The sequence below is a fragment of the Nannobrachium achirus genome (assembly GCF_963921795.1).
Source record: "Nannobrachium achirus genome assembly, chromosome: 4".
NCBI classification, from domain to species: Eukaryota; Metazoa; Chordata; class Actinopteri; order Myctophiformes; family Myctophidae; genus Nannobrachium; species Nannobrachium achirus.
This window is the reverse complement of record NC_137813.1, coordinates 31793293-31814982: the sequence shown is the minus strand read 5'-3', so window position 1 is coordinate 31814982 and position 21690 is coordinate 31793293. Positions and strand designations below refer to the sequence as shown.

The following is a 21690-nucleotide window of genomic DNA, read 5'->3' as shown; positions in this document are numbered from 1 at the left end:
GTAGTCCCATTGGAAACATAACAGAAACACAATAGCTCAGACAAAGTCATTCGAGCTGCCTATTATTGTTATGAGTGTATAGTTTAAGAAAACGTTTGAAAACATCATGAAGGTGACACCAATAACACCAGAGAAAGACAAAATAAAGCCCCCAGAAATGTTGAAAGGAGACATAACGCTTCCAGTAGGACATGTTATTGCTACTGCACTAAGGGAGCGGTTGCGTCACATCCGCTTTATCTCGCACTCACCGTTTCTATTTCCGTCTGCCAGACTGTATGCCGGGAGCATTTGACCAAATCGCGGAGGCAACAGTCTGGCCACGCGAGACTACTGGTATAATGGTTACAAATCAATGAAAAAAGTAACAAAAAAAAAAAGAAAAAGAAAAGAAAAACGGCTAGCTCACATAAGAAGAGACGAGTCATCAGAAAAAAAGAACTGTTTTTTCCCCCATTGAATCTATCATGGATAAAATGAGTTACAATGGGTTTGTATAGGAAGTGGGTGTGTCTGTTAAATTGAATATCTATATCTAAATAAATACATGGTTGCTCCCCAAAGCCTGTTTAGACGATCAAACTACCAAACCTTTTTTTAAGTGAAATTTAAAAGGGGATTTCAGTGTCAGGTTCACATAATTATAAAATATTACATAATTATTACATATATATATAGGCTATATAAAAGAGATTTGACTTATTTCAAGCCTTGAACCAATCATCATCATCATCATTATCATCATCAAAAACTATTATAGAATATTAATGTTGTTGTATTATTATTTTGTGATTGACTTTGTATTTCAATGGTCCGCTGGTTGCAAGGCAGCAAAATGCGTGGTTGTATGAACGTCCGCTGCGTGGTGGTGAGAGAGAGCCTGACCTAGCAGCGAAAAAAAAATTTTTTTTGGGACGAGGTCGTAGCGACGTCGTATGGAGGTCCTGGTAGGACGACGGCCCGGTTTTGTGAGTTGGTAAGTCTGACTTCCACGTCGTATGGACGTCCTGATCAGACGTCGTATGGACGGCGTCCGTACGCTGATTGTGTGCGCCCCCCAGTGGACAGAGAGGAATGCTGTAGATAGGGAGGACCCCCTGTAGAAAAGACATATTATTATTGTCTTTGTGCAACATTGAATTATGGCGTTTGTTTCCTGAGAAGTAAAGTTGTAGGGTTGTATCTGAAAGAACTCTGCCCAGCTATACTTTTACAGCGAAGAATTTTTAAATGGTGAAATTCAACTGACCTTTTTCTGGATTCCAAGAATTGACAGTCACATGATTTCAAAAATGAAGTGCCAAGTAATAACACCTCAATGGTGGTCAGCCTATGGCTGACCTGCCCATATATGGTGGCTGACCTGCCCATATATAGAGATCCCTGATGTCATCCTGCTGCCCATATATGGAGATCCCTGATGTCATGGAGGACCTCCATGTATGGAGCTGACCAACACTGACATCATCAACTCTACATCACCCGGATCTCCATACAGTATATGGCTGACTCACCAGGATGACTCCCATATTTGTGAATGCCAATATATAGCTATATCCAGCACTGGACACAACAGTGTAGCCTATAGTAAACTGACTCCTCTTGCCTTCTGGTTTACGAGGCTAACAACAGTGTGCTTTGTGTGATAGATGTGACCATTAGAAGGAAGAGGACGACGACACAGGACTTTCTATAGAACATTTATTTATCCAGAGCAGATGGCCATAAGATGCAGTCACTGCAAGCATACCACTATTCATTCACCACACACGCACACGCACACGCACACGCACACACACACACACACACACACACACACACACACACACACACACACACACACACACAGGCTTCACACAATCAACAGCAGAGCAACACAACGCGCACTCGTCTCTCATGCACACTGCTGTCACTGCAGAGCAAAAGAAGAGTCAGACACCAGTCCGGTGTCTGTTTAAATGCACAGAGGCAGAAAAAAAAAAAAAAAAAAAACAGCTTGGCTTTTTTTGATGTTTTGTTTTCTTCTTAAGAAGTCAAATGAACAGAACGTTGCTCCACAACATGTCGCACCACCTGTAATATTCACTTCTGCAGCCGTCCCCCAGCTCACCTCCAACCATCCCCTTTTTCTTTTCTTAAATAATGCTTTACAAGCATGACAGATGACCAAAATTAAAACTAGACGTGGGAGAGTTGAAGGGACACGAGACAACATGTTGCCTTAACGAAAAAGGTCCACATTTCAATGCATGATACATCTAGCTATAAACACACACATACACTTGATTGGGGCATAATTGTGTGCTTGTGGCACGGGAGAGAACTACTGTACACTTGACCCACTGTGATATCACCGACACTTTGAGCAGAAAGTGGACAGAATCTTGTGACAAAAATTCATTGTGATCATTGTGCTGCCCTGTCCCTCCAGGTTATAACAGACATGTATGGTAAGTGGGACAGGTTTGCAACAACAATATACTATATGGATCCATTTGGACAATGAACTTTATGGCCCAAGGGTCCTAAACTGAGCGGAAATCTTGATCTCAGGGGGACTTAAACTTTGTTTAAATTATTTGGTAAACTGACTGGATGATGGGTGTAAGGGGATCATAGATAACCTACTGTACCAGGCTGTATTATTATTACCTTTACGATTATAGCTGGCCTGTTATGTCACATTTTAGCAGAGGTTCTAACACATATCAATGGGGACAGAGAGAAAGAGACGATGACCGAAGGGGGAAGGTAGGAACACAAACTCAAATACTATACGTAACCATCAAACTCTAGTCAGACCTAAACCACAAAGCAAGGCACATGATTAAAAGAAAACTCAACACTGCTTTCAAAAACAAAACAAAAAAACAGAAAAGCAAATGACAGGAATGGCTCTGTTTTATACATTGAGCTCTGGACCTGGACACATGTAGTGCAGAGAAACCATAAAAGCTTTTCTTTCTTCTTCTTTTTTTTCTTCTGGAAATAAAAAATACATCAACACGATTTGTTATCTTACAATAACTTGTCAGACCTCAGACCACTAAAGCATCCACAAGCAGTTCAGATCTGATGTTCAGTTTGAAAAATAGCTTCCAGAAGGAGACACACACACACACACACACACACACACACACACACACACACACACACACACACACACACACCATCATTAAATACTTTTCTTTCTCATTTTGTTTTGTTTGTGAATATCCATATATATATATATATATAGTCTCTATAGGTTCATAATTTAAATAACACAATTATTCTTGTAAGTCTTATTTGTTCATGTAAGCAGACTGACTGAGTGTCTCTTGTAATTCTTTGCATGGAGAATTAATGGTGGCGATAAAGACTTTTTCCACAATTGACACGTTGCGGTAACGTACTTTATGATGTAATGCGGTTGTTGTATTCTTTTCATTGTTTTTTTTGGTTGGCTCATGAACACTACCCTCGGTGTTCCTCTCCATCTCAACTCATACCCGTTGTCATGGCAACGCGCCGCACAGTAACCATGGTGATGGTGATGGTGATGATGATGCTGATGTTGATGACAGAGATTGTCATGGCAACATAGGCTGGATGGGTGACTGGGAATAGTCTAGGACCAGATATACTCTAAAGAGGCCTGGCGTAGGAGTAGAAGAGGAGGAAGAAGAAGACGAAGAGAGATTGAGGGAAAGACAGACAGAATGGAGGTGAAGAAGGTTGTGTGAAATACTCAAGCAGCGATTCTCAACCTGTGGGCCGGTGCCCACTGGTGGGATATGAGGATATTGCAAGCGGAACACTAGCAAAAACACTTAACATTTGAATGATAAAATGACATGAATTGATATTAAAAACGAATGATGTAAAAATGTTCTGCGGGGGTGCCTGCTGACCTACTGGTCCAGGCACATACCACAGGGATTGCCACATAGGCATAGATGCCTGGCGGCAATACCGGTTCGATTCCCGATCCGGACAACCTTTGCCGCGTGTCACTCCCCCATCTCTCCCCCCATTTCCTGTTAGTCTACTGTCCTATCAATAAAGGCATAAAAGCCCAAAAAACAAATCTTAAAAAAAAATAATAATAAAATAAATGTCAAGCTTTCCAAGTGGGCCCAGTTCCAGAGAAGGGTTGGGAAGCGCTGCACTAAAGGTCAGCTGGTCCGACCTCGTCTCCCACACTAGTGACCATCCTGTTATGGTGCCTTCATACAGGATGCGTTGACATTGTCTTGAGTGACATGATTCAACAATTGCAGCATTGAACAATATTTCACATCTATGCCTGAAGCAAAGAGAGTGAATCGGCCAAGTTTAAACATTTTAAACTCGAGCGACATTGAACAGTGCGACATCCTACAATATGACCCGGTTGGAGGAGGAGAAGAAGATTGTTGTTACTGTGTGTGGATTTCCTGAGCGATACGACAAACATTTGTGAATGGACTAGCGAGAGAGAAGTGTCTGTCTCTGGTAAACACGTTGTGCTCACATGTTTGACCAGGGTTAACGGACACACTAGTCATATACGCATGGCCAACGCTGCCACAATCAAATTGACAAAATGTCAGATAGAGTGACACAGCTCCCTCCGTTCAAGCAATGTGATTCTTTTTTTTATTGTGTCCGGTTGTGCACCTTCAAATTGCCTCTTTCCCACTAAGTGCCTTTAAGAGCCTTCTGTTTATAACAGTTATGCCACTAGAAATCTTGTTTTCATTCCACAATTGTGTCTATATTTCCTAGAGGAGTGTTGTTGTTGTACTAAGCAGCAGCATTTGCCCACACTCAGAACACTGACTGGAATTGTACTAGCTTTGACCATAACCTTACCTACTCTTGTCCCTACCTCTTCTAACCCTCCTCCATAAACCTCATCAACCTGATGGCCTGTGGCCCGAATAACACCATCCTAGTTCTGAATATCACCTTATGACACCTGACTGTGACCTTCCCTCAAAACCTGACCACAAACACTATACATTTTCCACAAACCTGGTAGACTCTGGGTAAGCTCTGAATCCCTCTCCCTCCCTGAGCCTTCCAATCTACTTGCCATAGAACTATTGAGGATTCCCACATACTAGACCTCTTTCAAATCACCCCTCTCTCTCTCTCTCTCTCTCTCCTCTCTCCCTCTCACTCTGTCTCCCTGAAATTCCTCCACGAGCCCACATTGTGCACCTGTGATGTTCAGGTGTGTGCAAGCGGGGCGTGTGGGTCTTTTGTGCTTCCCTTGTGTGTGTGTGTGTGTGTGTGTGTGTGTGTGTGTGTGTGTGTGTGTGTGTGTGTGTGTGTGTGTGTGGTGATGGGAGGTGCAGAGATGGGAGGATGAATGAGGAGAGGGAAGGAGGGGTGTATGGATGCAGACAGGACAGTGATGCAACAGCCAGCTCTGATTGCATCATCCAGGCGTCGTGATATTCAAAAGATCTTCCATCCAATGCCTACTGGAACACATGCACACACACACACGCTCACAAACACACACGCACGCACGCACACATCTATCCTATACCATGCATGCACGCACATCCACACGCACACACGCACGTCAGAAGCAGAGTATTCTCAATTTGGTCACGGATAAAGTTTTTTTTTTTTTTTTTTTTTTTTTTTTACCACCAGGTCATTTACATGGTTACAACACCAGAGGGCACCATTCCACACACAACTTACACATCAAACCATAGAGACCTAGAGATTTCATATTTATGTATATTATATTATTGTGCTAATGCAGGACTTCTTCAGTAGATATAAACTCTCCATGCTTACAATGTACACATACCATACTATGATTCATTACGCGGCTGGGTTTTTCACTCAGTGTTTTGTTCGTTAGGTTGTCAGTTGGTTGGTTGGTTGGTTGGTTGGTTTGTCGTGACGGCTCCAGCAGAGTTCTAAAAAGACTCACTTCTCTCTTTCACTGGGTTTTCTCCGTCTCCTCATCTCACAGTCACTTCATTGTCTTCTGTGACTCCGTTTTCTCTCATCCTCTTCTCTTCCAGATTTCCTTCTCAACCTTTTCTCTTCTTTTTTAGAGTCTTTCTCTTTGTCCTTCTCTCTCTCTCTCTCTCTCTCTCTCTCTCTCTCTCTGCCGCTCTCTCTTACTTCCTTTCTCTCTCTTTTTGCCAGGCATGTTAAGTCTTGTCCTGGTCATTTATAACTGGAAATGAGGAGGAAGGGGAGGAGAGAGAGAGAGAGAGAGAGTTGGGAGAGGAGCTGTGATAGAGAGAGACAGATGAAAAGGAGGAGAGATAGAGACAGAGAGAGAGAGAGAGAGGAGGAATGTTGTGACCGTCGTGTCTTCTGAGTTCCATCCTAACGCGGCGTTGCCACAGAGACAGGCTGAACGGTTGTCACGGTTACTCCAACATGGCGTCCAGCTGGTCGGCCAGGTCGTCAAACATGCTGCCGATGTCGTCTAGGATACTGACAGTGGTCTTCTGCTCCGCCACAGAGCTGCACACACACGCACACACACGCACACACACACACACACAGTCATTATCGGCTCTTGCAAATACGGCATGGGAAGCAGTAGCCCCATATACATGTAGAACCTCACTCGTCGCTGCATACTGTTGTGCTCCGAGATGAGATCCTATAAAGGTACCCGAGCGCTGGTCCGGACCGCCTCCACGTCGAGTTGGAAAACACTCGTAACGAAATTGTATCCAAAAAGTAAAGGTAGTTCCGAGCTCCCAGACTATGGTTTCCTATCCCAGGGTGCATAAAACATGAACCACGGCATGAAACAACCGCTTAAATCGTTAGTTTTGTAATGTTTTCCCATTCAACCGGAACTGTTGCCAGTATTGTAGTCTCGCGTAGCTAGGGAGCATTTGCAAATTGCGTTAGGTAACAGTCTGGCCACGCGAGACTACGCCAGGGGCTTTTCTGAATTTAATGAGACTAAATAAACCGTTTTCCCAACGCCGTGGTGCATGTTTTATGTACCGTGGGATGGAAAACCATAGTCTGGGAGCTCGGAACTACCTTTACTTTTTGGATAAAATGTTGTTACGAGTGTTTTCCAACTCGACATGGAAGCGGTCCGGGCCAGCAGGTACCTTTATAGGATCTCATCTCGGAGCACAACAGTATGCAGCGACGGGTGAGGTTCTATATGGGGCTAGGGAAGCAGTTAAGAACATAGGCAAAAATCAGAGACAAGATGTGACCGTTCTCATACTAAACTGTGACCTATGGTCGCAATTAAATGTAAATGAAGTTATGTTCGCCAACAGTAATCATCACACTGTGGCTTGTGGTGTGTGTGTGTGTGTGTGTGTGTGTGTGTGTGTGTGTGTGTGTGTGTGTGTGTGTGTGTGTGTGTGTGTGTGTGTGTGTGTGTGTGTCTGTACTGTATATGTACATGTCCATATACTGTAGTGTGGTAATGTCTCAGTATGTGTGTATGTGTCTAATTATAGAGATGGTGGCGTGTATGTGTTTGTGCACGTATGTACTGTATGTATGTGAGAGAATTAATTCTCTCTCATGCCTCGCCCTTTATCGCATCGTAGTGTTTCTTCACCAAACACATTTTTGTATATACTGTATGTTTGTGAAAATATCCATACTATACAGCAGTGGTGGAAAAACGTAAGTAAAAGTAAGTATCAATACCGCAATATAGAAATACTCTGTTACAAGTAAAAGTCTGGAAAATGTACTTGAGTAAGTATGAAAGTCTGATAAAAGTAAATCTGATATCTACAAATGTTTGTGCGTACGTGCGTGCGTGTGTGTGTGTGTGTGTGTGTGTGTGTGTGTGTGTGTGTGTGCGTTTGTGTGTGTGCGTGTGCGTGTGTGTGGCTGCGTGTGCGCGCGCGTGTGTGTGTATGTGTGTAGTCCCTCACTTGTTCTCTAGTCGTATCTTGTCCTCCACAACCTGCAGAGCGGCGGCCAGTGAGGCGCTGGTCTCCTCCAGCTTCTGGTGCTGGAGCAGTGAGTCCACCAGCAGGTCCGGCCCCGTGCCGGGGGGCAGGCCGGGACCCCCTCCTCCCCCGCTGTCCACCGACACGCCCCCGATGGAGGAGCGGGGGGGTTTGACCGGCGGGGGGGTGGGGCTTGGCGTGGCCGGGGTCTGGGGGGTGGTGGGGGTGGTGGGGGTCTGGGGCGTGTGGGGGCTCTGGGCGGCCGGCGCAGGGCTGGGGGGCTTGGGGGCCGAAGACGGGCTGGCGGCTTCGGACGGGGGGAGGGAGGGGGGAGAGCCGGCCTGTCTGCCGTACTGCTGCTGCTGCTGCTGAGAGGGCTTGCAGGGCGGCACGGGGGTGGGGGCGGGGCTGGGGGAGGGCGGGCTGGTCAGGGACGTGTGGAGGAGTTTGGACGGCTTGGGGGCGGTGGGCGGCGGTGCCGGTTTGGGCGAGACGGGAGGAGGAATCTTCTTGCCTTCCCCTGGAGAGAGGGAGAAAGGGAGAGAAGACATCTTTGAGATATAGAGCAGTTTGACTTAGTTTGTGGGAAACCCTACTTTTTTTGTTATTTCCAAATTCAAAAAATATCTTTAAATCTTTAAAATGTGACTTTTCCACCTGGGAAGACGAAGAAATAGTTGAATTTTTCTATTTAGTTTTAATATACTTGTGAGTTTTGGTCAGGTCTCTTCAAACTAATAAAACATAGTTAGTGCACGGTTGCACGCACGCACACACACACACACCACACACATGCACGCACACATACACGCACACACGGTACGGTATTTTGATTACCTGGGCTTCCAGGAGTTCCGGGCCCAGGGAGGGGGACTCTCCTGTTGGAGACGGGGTGTGGGGGAACCTGCGGCCCACACTGTCTCTTTATCTGCGCCAGCACCGGCTTGGGGGAGACCGGAGGCTTAGGCTTCCTCACCGGGGGCCCGTCGGCGGTCCCCGGGGCCCCGCGGTCCACGCTGTCCCTGCGGAGGGGCGCTGCGGGCTGCGCCTGGGGCTGAGGCTGCTCCGTGACGCTGACGTCAGAGAGCGGCCGAGAGCGTCTGACCGTGGCCGTGCCGTTCTGGTAGGGCACGCCGGCCTGCGAGGGGTCGTGGAGCTGCCCGGGAGCGGCCGGCTCGCCGTTGGTGGTGGGGACCATGTCGGCGAAGCCCTCTGGCTCCTTGTCCCGACTCTTGGGTCTCCGCTTGACGGTGTTGGACTCCTGGAGGGTGAAGCGGGAGCCGTTGGGGTGCTGCTGGGCCTGAGGCTGCTCCTTGGTGCCGAGCGGGCGGCGCTTCATGGTGGCCGTGGCGTCCACTCGGTTCAGGTCCTCCTGGGTGTACACGGTGTCGCCGCGCAGAGCCACGCCTTCCTCCTCGCCCTGGGGGCTCGTCCCGCCGCCGTCCTCCTGTTGACCTGTCCCGTCGCCCTGCAGACAAACACAAAATAAACACTAACGGAAAAGTTCATACATTCATGGCATTGGTGAGTTGACACACATATATATAGCAACACACAAGAGCACTGACAACTGCTTCATGTCTGAACATAAATAATACATAAATACAACTCAACTCCAAATATGCATATGTTTACACAATTATACAATTTCCATGTTATGCATACATAGTAGTACAGCAGCAATGGCATGCTAAAGCAGATTACTTAGATTAGCTTGCATTACAGTACACTGCATTACATTAATAGATGTTTACAGTATAGATAGATAGATAGATAGATAGATAGATAGATAGATAGATAGTAGGGGTGTCACAATACACTAATTTGAGATATGATTGGAGACGATAGTCACGATACAATATTTTACGAATCTTTTTTTTTTCTTTACAGTTATCAACAATGAAGAAGTAAAAGTATTGGAAATTGGAAATACTTGAGTACAAATACCTAAAAATTGTACTTGAGTACAGTACTTAAGTAAATATACTTAGTAACTCACCACTGCCATACAGCAGTGCTTCTCAACCTTCTCAAACCCATCCCCAACATCTTCAGTTTGCTGTGGTGAAATCTGTATCTGATAATAATAATAATGATAATTTCTCCCCAAAAGGCTTGAATTTAATAGCCAATGCTGATAACTAAACGTTTATATGTATGTATGCATATATTATGTATATGTATACTTTAATATTATTATTTTTTCTGCACCACGCAAGATGATTAGTAACAGGGGTTAAAGCCAAAAGAAATCCCAAAAGACTGAGAATAATTTTCAGACCATGTCCCAATATGCGATTCTTGAAACATGCGCAGTGCACACCAATATTTGGGGTGTCTCCCTGAAGTACTGAATTGCCATCACTGAATGTGTGTGTGCCAATCCATGCTTCATTTTATAGAAGTACCTTCTGAAGTACTGTTTTATTCTATGCTAGTCTGGCCAATTCAATTACTCATATCTTGAAATTATAACTGCTTTTTAGTTTGGACTTAACTAGCGTTTTGACGCCACGTAACGTTTACTGTTGTGCTGTAGTTATCTATGTATCTATCTATGTTACACATTTCTGTTACATACAGTACATTTCAGTTACTGCTTTGATTCCATATCACACCAACGTTCACGAGCATAAATAAATGAATACTTTATTTTTATTCTTTAAGCGACATATTGTGGCACGACACATTGTGACACCCCTAACAGACAGACAGACGGACAGGTCAGGTAGACAGAAGGTGAGGTAGACAGACAGAAAGCCAGCCAGCCAGACAGACAGACAGACATATATATAGGTATGTACCTGTCCTCTCCCTTGGCGCCGGATAGTCAGGCTGCCCTCCTCCGCGAAATGCAGGTTCTCCGAGGAGCTGCCGCTGCCCCCTGAGCCGGGGTGGGGGGAGGAGGGGGGGTGGGGGGAGGAGGAGGCGGAGCTAGAGGTGGGCGGCGGCGAGGTGGGCGTGGCCAGGGGGGAGGAGGCGTCGGGCTGGGCAGGGGCCACGGAGAGGCAGGGCGACGGCTGGTCCCTCCTGGCGGCGGCCACCAGCTCCGAGACGGGACCGCTGATGGTCCGACGCCGGTTGACCACCTCACCGTCCAGACCGATGGCTTCACGGGGCTTACCCACCTGGCAGCACGCACGCACGCACACACACAGACAGGAATGGAGATATGGAGAAGAAATTGAAGATATGGACACACAGAATCACACAGAATAATACACTCGGGGGTCAGCAACCCGTGGCTCTAGAGCCGCATGCGGCTCTTTAGCGCCACCCTAGTGGCTCCCTGGAGCTTTTTCAAAAATGTATGAAAATGGAAAAATATGGGGGGAAAAATGTATATTTTTTTTAACGATTTTTTTTATCGTCACTGTATGTTTTTCTATTTTCGCAAAGTAAAGCCCTGCTTCATCATACAAGACTGACGCACAAAAGTAGTGAAAACAGCCGATCTACAAGCACACAACGCCTCGCGGTGCGAGGCGTTGTGTGCTTGTAGATCGGCTGTTTTCACTAGTTTAGTTCATTTTTTAAATGATAAATACAAAACGAAGTTTTGGACATACATGGTTTCCACCCGACAACGACGATATATAAGGCTTTTATAATTTTTTGCGGCTCCAGACAGATTTGTTTTGGTTTTTTTGGTCCAATATGGCTCTTTCAACATTTTGGGTTGCCGACCCCTAATGTAATGTAGTGTAACAGTGACACATAGTCACTGTGGTATATTCATTCAATATACATAATGATATTACTGTATATATTTCTCAACTTTTTGTCTCAATTGTGGCAAAGAATTCAGTATGTATCATGGCTATAATGAACACTGTGCTTGGCACACAGTTAAGTCGGAATACTACAAAATGACATCACTGAGCCACGGTGATAAGCAACTCAGCGGTCACCTCAGCCCCCTAGCTGTTTTGACTTCGAAGTAGCGTGCGCCATTGAAGTGGCACAAGATATTGATGCCATTATATTAGCTAATTCCTTGCGGTCCCCGGGACCCCACTCTGAGAACCACTGATATCCCAGTAGTGCGTTTGTTTACCTGCAGGAAGTTCCTCTGCAGGGCCATGCCCTTGGCTCCGCCGCCTATGGAGGACATCTCCAGCATGGCGGCGATGCTCCTCACGCTCCCCACGCTGGTGGTCTCCACCACGCACCCCGTCTCCACGGAGACGCCCAGGTCACTGGCGCGGCGCTGCTGGTGGTAGCAGGGCACGTCCAGCATCCCCCCTGTGGTGGTGACGGCTGCGGCGGCGGCGGCCAGTGCGTTGGCGTGCACGTTGGCCTCCGTCAGGTTGGAGTTGGAGGTGGAGATGGCCGAGCTGGAGCGCTTGGGAGGAGGAGGGGGCGGGCCTTTCTTCTTCTGCCGCAGGGCGAAGGACTGCGATTGGCTGCGGTTGACGTTCTTGTCCTGGCTGCGCACCGAGTGGCTACGGCTGACGCGGTGCGTCACCGTGGCGTACTTCCCCCCTCCTCCTCCCCCGCCTCCTGCCCCGACGACCGCGGCCGACCCCTGACCTCTGACCATGGTTGCCGACCCCCGTGCTCCTCCCCCACCCCCCGCCCGCCTCTCTCCCCTGTCGTCTCCCCTGTCGTCGCCCTCGCCGTCAGACACGGCGTAGCGGTTCAAGCTGCGGGCGCGCTTCTGCTGCGGACGCTCCCCGCCTCCCTCCCCCTCCCCCTCGTCCTGCTCAGCCTCTGGAGGAAGGCAGAGGAGAGGCACAGCGACCTGGCCTTGGGCCTGGGCGTTCTCCCTGACCTCCACTGTCTGTGGCTGTGGTTGCTGGGGTTGGTGGTGCTGGGGTTGCTGGGGATGCTGGGGTTGCTGGGGTTGCTGAGGATGCTGGGATTGCTGGGGATGCTGGGGATGCTGGGGTTGCTGGGGATGTGGCTGGGGATGTGGATGCGGCTGCTGCTGCGGCTGCTGCTGCGGCTGCGGCTGAGAGAGCTGGTTGGGTGGCGCGCCGCGGTGCGTGGGGGACTGCGGGGGGTGTGAGCGCGGGGACTGGGGCCTCTCGCCCTGCGCCAGCTGGGGGGGCGGCTTGGGCTTGGGCTGGGGAGAACCGGAAGGGGCGCTCTGGACCGAGGAGGCCGAGGAGGAAGAGGAGGTCCTGGTTTTGGTGGGGGTGTGAGGCGGGGTGTAGGGAGGCGCCGGCTGGGAGTGGGAGTGGCGCAGTTTGCCTTGAGAGGAGACGGTGTTGCCGCGGTGGGAGGAGGCGCTGCCCTGGCTGCTCTGCTGTCTCATGGTCCGTGCCTCCTTCTTGGGAGGTGGTCCTACCCCCCCACCACCACCACCACCCCCAGGCAGCACCTCCTCGTGGTCCTTGCTCAGGCTGCGGGTTCGCTGGCCTTTCACCTCTGGGCCCGGCTGGGTCATGGCACTCTGCATCTGCTCAGTGCTCAACTCAGTCTCCTGGAAAGTGTTCATCTGAGGAGACATGACCTCTGGAGAAAGAGAGAGAGAGAGAGAGAGAGACAGACAGACAGACTAATGATCAATAGAGTGAGAGGAGCTTGTTATGGTAAATAATAAATAATCCATCCTCTCCATAGAGCCTATTTATTCCATGGAGGCGTACTGTGTGTGAGTCCATTACTGCAGACAGATCTAATTTCATCCCATGATTAAAAGCATATTTTAAACACAATTATCCTATAATTACATTTCAAATTGTTATCTTTTCCAATATGTATTTAGCTGAGCTAATGCCAGCGTGGTCTCACCGTCGTGTGGCGGGCTGTCCAAGGACATGACGTCCTGCTGCTGTGTGATTGGTGGAGGCTTCTTCCTGGGGGAGCCCCGTCCGTCTGTGCCGCGCTGCATCTCAGCCAGACGCTTCACTGCTAGCATCAGCTTCTTCTGGTGGCCTACGCATCCACACATTACAATCAATCAGTTGCCATTACATACAGCATATATGACAGGGCTTTTAGTCAAATGTGGGGGCTACACTAAAGGAATATTTCACTTTCAATTAAACTTTTGGTAATTTTATCGTCTAATCAGGCTTTCATGAACACCCTGAACAGTTTTTAATTTGCTTGGTTCAAAATTTAGATATTTGATGTACCGTAAATGCCATCATAAATAAGTGTCTCACCCAGTTTGGTGATGCCTATCTCCTGCAGGTCTTCCCAGGTGATGTCTGTGATGAAGTCGATGTTCTCATAACCATTCTGCACCAGCACCTGGTGGTACTGACTTAGACCAATGGCAGACAGCCACTCTCCAAGGTTGGCCTATGGTGACGACAGGGATGGAAAGACAGCAATTATAGGCCAGTCATAGAGACATTCTGCCAAGACAAACGTTTGAATAAAAACTATGGCCTATGCTTTGTGAGCAGTAGGGAGACACATGGAGTGACACCTGCAAAATAATTCAGGCATTCAACTCCTGCTGCTATAAACATAATAGACATTTCTCACTGCAAGAATTAGTAAGCAGTGAAATGCACTTTCTCATTCAACCTATTCTCCTGCTCCATTGCTCAGATTGCAACCATTTCGGCTGTTCACCATTCCATTTCATCAACCCGTTTCTCCTTGATCTCGTGTTCGCCCCTTTCTGTCTGTCTGTCTGTCTGTCTGTCTGTCTATGTATCTGTGTTTCTGTGTCTGTTCACAATCAGTTTCAGAAACTATTATTTCTTGTGCACCCTTGCTGTAGGCCAACCACATTTCTTTTTGTATAATTGCTCAATGACAATTATGTTATTTTTGTGGATTAATAACCTAGCATGACGCTATTAAGCAAAACTAGCCAAGCTGCAAGCTGTTCGTCCAGGACATGGGATCTGCTACTAGCCAATTCAGTTCAGACTGTAACACTCTACAGCCGTCTAAGGCTGAGAGTGTTTGGTGTAAATCAGAAGGTGTTACTCCTCTTCTACCACACCATAGTTGAGAGCACCCTGTTGTATGGCAGCTAGCTCAGTCTGGTTTGGCAACCTTTAGTGTACAGCCGAAAGCCCAGATTACCTGGCTAACACAAAGAGACATGAAAATCATGGGTTTCAAGCAGCAAACCACAATCTTAAAAATATGTAACCCAGGACAAACTGTTCTATTTTGTCATATAACAAATGGGTCCCCAACATAAAACATATTTCCAATGGCTTGCTATTTTTAAGTGTTGACATAATTATAAGCAATCAATATCGAGAAATACAATATAATGTAACACTTCTGCAATGGTATATGTTAGATGTAACAAGAGCTTTGACAGTCATCAGATGTCGACAACAGATCTGGCTCTATTAGAAGACCTCTATGCTTGCGTAATGTCCGTGACAGCAGGGATGTGACGTCTCCCAAGGCATGTCCTTCTGGAGTTATGCCACACTTCGCCATTCAGTTATGGAGAGAAAGCCGACCTCTATTACCGTACCTGTGCCAGTGCAGGTGCTCTGCATGTTGGGGTTTTTGGCTACTGGAAGCATTCAGCGGGAGATCAGGGACAGGTCCGGTATATCACAGCCAAACATTAGCAGAACAATGCCAGCAGGGTTGGCAGCTAGCACCGATCCAATTTCCATACACTGATGCTCAATAAACCATGAACCCATTTAGACCTGTGGCCGATTCTAAAAAAATCAAACCTCGGTTCGAAGTGGAGCGGTGAATCTGAGCAGCTATACCCTGTGTGTGTTGCTAAATGCCTAAACTGTAAACTGTGCCTGTGAGTGAGTGGTGAGTGTGCCTGGCCTGCACAAAACAGCGCCCCTCCTTTAACTAGTGTGTTGTGTGTGGCCACTCAAGGTATTGCCAGGCTACGGACACGGCCAGCCAGCCACCCAGCCAATCACCCACCCACCCAGCCAGCCACGGACATACCCACGGACATACCTGTCTATTGGGAGCGCTTTCACCGCTCCAAAAATACCTTCTACTGTTACGCATTGAAAGGTAAAAAGACATACAGGTTACAACAGGTCTTAATGGGTTTCCTAGTGTGACTGGTGTGATTTATTGTACCCATGTGTGTCTGTAGCCACCATCCATGAATGATTTTACATTCATAAATCAAAAAAAATTGCGTGGGTGTGGAGTTCCACTCACAGGTTTCTGGTCCGGCAGCCATTCAGTAACACTCATCTTGTTGATCTCGTTGCTCATCTTCTTCCTGTGGCCTGGCTTGGTCACCCCGATGGCTGTGAGATCCTACACACACACACACACACACACACACACACACACACACACACACAATCACACACACACACACACACACACACAGGGGCGTCACTAGCAATTCTGGGCCCCTAGGCCAGAAATCTGTATGGGCCCCCCCATGCAAGCGGAGAACCGGCCAACCGGGAACACTTTGTTACTGTTTGAATGACATGTCTCACAATGATACGGTAGCCGTGATCGCCTCAGCAATCATGTTCACCTTATTTGTCAAATTGTAACACCATTTACCATTTTTGTCTACTTTTAGTTTTACTCTTGTAGCCTAAGCAGGATATAAACAAACATGTAGTGTCTGGTGTAACAATTTGACAATGCTAGCTCTTGAAACAAAGTCCAGGAATTTTAACTTGATCTAACCATGATCACTACACATAATCATCCATTACATGCACACTCAGATACAGCTACTGTATTATTAATACAGTATAATCCACAACAGTCCCATGAAATAAAAAGTGCAGACCACCATCATCACCAGCAAGTGAATGAGACACCAGAACTCTGACTTGAGCCCAGCCTCCCATGCAAGCCAATATAAAACAGTATAACAATAAAACACTACATTGTATTTTTTAGTAGCAGCTTAAATATGTGCAGGTGTTGTGCAGAATATACAATCACTAATCAATAGCAGCAGTGCTCAAGCAAATGCACATGAGGAGTGAAGCATATAGGCTATACATAGGAAATAGAATAGGAGGAAAAATAAGCAGTATAGGACTATTCAGATTGGGTGAAGTATGAAAATGATTAGCCTACATGCAAAAATGAGTCTGCATGCAATCAGAACTTTGGCTAGTTAGCTAAGCTATGGAAAACAAGGGTTGGCTATAATGATCTGAGAATACATCTACTGTATAACAGGCTAGATCATATAAGGCTATATGAGAATGGCATAACAGGACATTCTTGTGTGTACTGTGTCTGTGTGTATGCACATACATTGTTTTAACAGCAAAGTCAGTCAGTGTGTTTAATCTACAGCAAGATCCTGTAAACATTTTGGGAGTTCACAAAACAATAATAGCCTACTGTGACTGACTGAAACAAAAATATTGTGATGCCTAGATTGTTATTTTTGTATGACATAATCATATGACTACTAGATAGATGATGGGATATTATACAATTATTGTTATTACTAGGGACATCCAGCAGTTTGTCTTGTTTCTCCAGCAGAGTTTCTAGTGTCTCCATCTATCTCTCTGGAAGAGGTTGCACATGAACTCTGCAGCGGCCGCACTGAGGCGCTCAAACACAAACACTCTGACATTAATCCTCACACTACTTGACACTATTACCATACTTTAGATAACTAGTCATTGTTGCAACAAACCAAACCATTTTTCACTTTGATTTGGGAACCTACATACATTCATAACATGATGCGATTGTGATCAACTGATCATGTCACTAGTTTGGGAGTGCTTCCTTCCAGAACTTAGCAAACAGGTGTTTCGTTCGAAACACTTGCGTGCTTTAAACGTTATCCATGCTTATTGCTTAATGGTGTTGGATAAAGAAGGAAGAAGGAAGAGGGGAGAAGATTTTCTGTTGCATGCTTACCCACAGACATCAGCTGCTTCCTTGAGTGTAAACAGTCAAGCTCTCCTCTCAGTTTACAGTAATGAAACATGCTGCTCTATGTCACATTACGTCTTTTTTTCTCTCTCTCCCTGTCTCTGTTCAATGCGTGTTGTGTGTGGAAGAAGCCGGGGGAGGGTGGAGCGAACAGAACCTGAAAGTTGATCTTATGTTTGCAGTCTTTTTTTTTTTTTTTTTCTCCCTCTCCCTGTCTCTGTTCAATGCATGCTGTTGTGTGCTGAAGAAGCTGCTTTACAGTCAGGACCGGGGGAGGGTGGGGCGAACAGAACGTGAGAGTTGATCTTATGTTTGCAGGGCCAATGAAAAGACTTTTCCATTTACTTCAGATGATCATAATTATCCTGTAGAGCACACCTAAGTTTCACAACCATAACATGATGCAAGCGGACGCACAAACCGCAAAGCTACTATAGGTCTCAAAACAACGTGAAAGCAGGAGAAACCATTTTAGCTTTGTAAGGGGTGAGTATATAATATAGGGACCCTCAATTATTTAAATTGTATCGCTCATTGGTTTTATTCCAGCAGTAATTTTAAGTTTTTAGACACAAATGATAAACATCATAATAATAATTATTATTATTGGGGGAAAAAGAGTTTTAATCCAGACTTTTCGAGGGCCTCTGGCACCTTGGGCCCCCTTACCTCAGTCTAACTTTCCTACCCCTAGCTACGCCACAGCACACACACACACACACACACACACACACACAAGCGACAAAGTCAGATACTGACACAAAGACACCGTACTTCCATCCACAACTTCCAATTTCCTTTGACTCCGGAGGATGCAAATTATGGGTACTGTACACACACACGCGCGCGCACACACACAGACAGACAGACAGAAAGAAAGCTTGCAACAGAAAAAACTGGTGGTCTGATGGCAGCCTTCACCAACAGCAAAGAAAGGAGAGCTGATGTAAAGTAATGAGAGAATGCAGGTCAGCAGTCAGTAAGAATCATTCTGCTCGGGTAGATCACTGTTTCTCAAACATGTTTGGATCGCAGACCAAATGTTATGGGTTGTGAGTAAATATCCCCTTTTGTAATAAATACAATATTTAAGCAAACACAAGCTTGCAACGCTTGTAGACTATTTTCGCTAGTTTGGGTCCCGGGCAAACGTCCTCATTTGGGCTTGAGCTAAAAGGTTTGGAAACCACCGAGCTACCGGTAGATCATGTAGCACTTTCCACTGGTAGTCAGTCTGTGTTTTTGTGTTCTCATCGCCGCTCTTTATATCAATCTTGCATATAATTAGTACATCGTTTAAGAAATTGGAACACTTTCATTACAGATTTAATAAAACAAAACAAGAAAATGCTTTTAGTTTGTGAACATTTTGATCATCGTAAGGGTTGTCAGAAGCCCTAGTGCACACTCAAGGACACACATAATAACACTCGCCAACACACAAGCCAACAACACATTCTCATACTGGTGTCACTGGTGTACACATTTTCAACGTTCAGGGTAGTCCGTGTCACGTAACTGATGAAGTAATGCTGACGCATAAGGAAACAAGGTGGACATTCAAAACAAGAAAAAACAAGGCAGGCAGTGCTGTAGTAGTTGCATACTGATAGAGTTGGAATGGGTCTTCATACGTCCTCATCAACATGGGACACGAAAGGTTGTCCTCGGCATCCGCATCAAATGCAAAGCGGCAACCGTATGAAGCGTTGGTATAGTGATAATGCGTTACAAGAGTGTCCAGATGCATTCATTTAACGTGTGAACTAATGTACAACGCAGAGACACAAACATAACAGAGGCTGAGGCTTCTAACATACCTCGGATTAAATAGAGTACGTGTTATTATAGCTGTTATTGTTGTTGTTGTTGCTGTGCATATTTGTGTGTCCTTCTCTCCCTCTCTGAATCCAACCGGTGGAGGCAGATGGCTGCCCACCCAGAGCTAGGTTCTGCTCGATGTGTCTTCCCGTCAGAGGGTAGTTTTTCTTTGCCTCCGTCGCCAAGCGATTGCTCATGGGGGAATCGTTGGGTCTCTGTTGACTGTAGAGCATTGTCTTGACCTGCTCTATTTTAAAGTGTCTTGAGACAATTTGTTGTAATTTTGCACTGTAAAAACTTTAATTGATTGATGAATTGATTGACATCGTGCAATTTGTCAGTTGTCAAGCCTGCAAGCAGCAACAGTGTGTTCGTGCCTTATTTATGAGTATAAGTTATTATAAGGAGGTAAGAGGCCTTTTTACAGTTGTTCCATTTCCCTAGAACATAGTAAGCTGGTGTTGGCAGTTGTGGACTGCAGGATGTATTTATAGATTCAGGCATACCGTGTTGAGGTTTGAGAAAATGGGTCGGTGTAGAAGTGAATTTATTTACAATTTGATCTGCGTTTAGTTTTTGACAGTAGTTATGGTCGGTTAAGTGACAGAACACAGTGATGGACAGGTGTAAGCGATAGGTAAAGGACACATAAACTGTCTGCTTCCTTGTATAATACTGATTGTAATTACTGTGGCATCTAAATCACCCATCACTCATAGAGAAAATGGTAAGGTACTATGCTCTGTCGTTGCTGCGATGTTAAGACTATATGCATTGTCTTTGGCCTTTATTGATTTTAATTTGGCAGCCAGTCTTGAGGGGACACACTTTGGCCATAACCTCTCTACTGTCCTGTGAACTTTATTATTCCATTTCCAGATACCCACACTCTTCAACAGTCGTGCAAAAATGCAAACACATGCAAAGAAAGGCCTTAGAATTGTCCCTTTCTGAAGATGAAGGTACATCCACACAGCTACAGTATGCCATGTGTTGTCTGAGAGTGGTGATGCATGATTGATAAGACCAGGTCCCAGCAGAGAAGTGCAGGAGGTGAGGTTTTATCAGGTGACAGGAAACAGTGTGACATGGCTCAATACCAGGTCAGAGGTGAGAGGTGAAAGGATCAGCCAGCACAGGTTGGGTAGGAGTCAGCTCTGGTCCACAGTGTCAGAAGGAGTTCTCCTTAACGCTATGTCACCGATGATCCCTTGCGCTCACAGCCGCGGTATAGCCCAATAAAAAATACAATTTTGCGACTCACCAAAACAACAACGGTTTTAAGATGTTGAAAGCCTACTTTCCTTAGTGGGAACACTCTGAACGCCCCACCTCGCGTCTAAAATACACTTTTTGTCCAGAAAAGAAAATATTTTACGAGAGGTTTTAGCTACTCCACAGCGCCCTCTACAGATCTTGTCAATGGAAAATACCATTGACCAGATTTTGCCCTCCGGTGAAATATTTTCTTTTCTGTCCAAAAAGTGTAATAATTTTAGACGTGAGGTGGGGGCTCAGAGTGTTCCCACTAAGGAAAGTAGGCTTTCAACTCCCTAAAGCCGTCTTTGTTTTGGTGAGTGGCGAATGTGTATTTTACTACAGACGAGAGGATGCGGGCGCGAGGGATCATCGGTGACATTGTGTTAAGGAGAACTCCTTCTAATGCTATGGTCCAGAGCTATAGGTAGGAGTCATAGGAAGAGGGGACTAGGAGTCTGACGCTCATCAAAACAACAAGGTGTCACATGCATCTTAGAAATCATCAAGGACAGCACAATGAAGTCTGGCAGACTTCTGTCCATTGTGGTCCTTGGAGGTGCCTGTGACCTCTCTGGCGTGTTCTTTAGAGGGACTTGGGGGTCAGGTTTCTCAGTGCCTTACCTCCGGGGTCATTCTGCTAATGGTGGGCAAGTCATACCCAGCGCCCACGAAGTTTGGAGCGTAGACCTCCAGCTGAAAGTCACTCAGCCATTGGACAACAGCCTCTGAGCTCTACGGGAGAGAAGACAAGTGGGGGCATGCTGTCACCGGCTCTGGCTCTGGTGCCCATGAGCCACTTTTCCACAGCAGGGCCTTGTGGGGCTTTCCCCATGCAGGGCTAAGAACCAAATCTACCAAAGGTTTACATGGGATTGAGAGCACTGTTCGTTTACTTCAAACTTTCTCTTCATTATAACATCCCTGGAGG

At 46.2% G+C, this 21690-nt stretch overlaps 1 protein-coding gene across 1 annotated transcript in view; it reads right to left on the bottom strand.

Annotated features, from left to right (window-relative positions):
• Window positions 1-6327: 6327 nt before the first annotated feature.
• Window positions 6328-21690, bottom strand: part of caskin1 (CASK interacting protein 1) — a gene marked incomplete at its 5' end in the record, with an annotated part of 152900 nt that continues 137537 nt past the window's right edge. The window contains 10 exons of the mRNA XM_080724917.1: window positions 6328-6468; window positions 7872-8409; window positions 8727-9381; window positions 10694-11017; window positions 11947-12668; window positions 12870-13349; window positions 13629-13772; window positions 14006-14144; window positions 15966-16067; window positions 21384-21494. Coding sequence (XP_080581043.1) covers window positions 6372-6468; window positions 7872-8409; window positions 8727-9381; window positions 10694-11017; window positions 11947-12668; window positions 12870-13349; window positions 13629-13772; window positions 14006-14144; window positions 15966-16067; window positions 21384-21494 — 3312 coding nt within the window. The 3' untranslated portion in view covers window positions 6328-6371. The remainder of the gene's footprint in view (window positions 6469-7871; window positions 8410-8726; window positions 9382-10693; window positions 11018-11946; window positions 12669-12869; window positions 13350-13628; window positions 13773-14005; window positions 14145-15965; window positions 16068-21383; window positions 21495-21690) is intronic.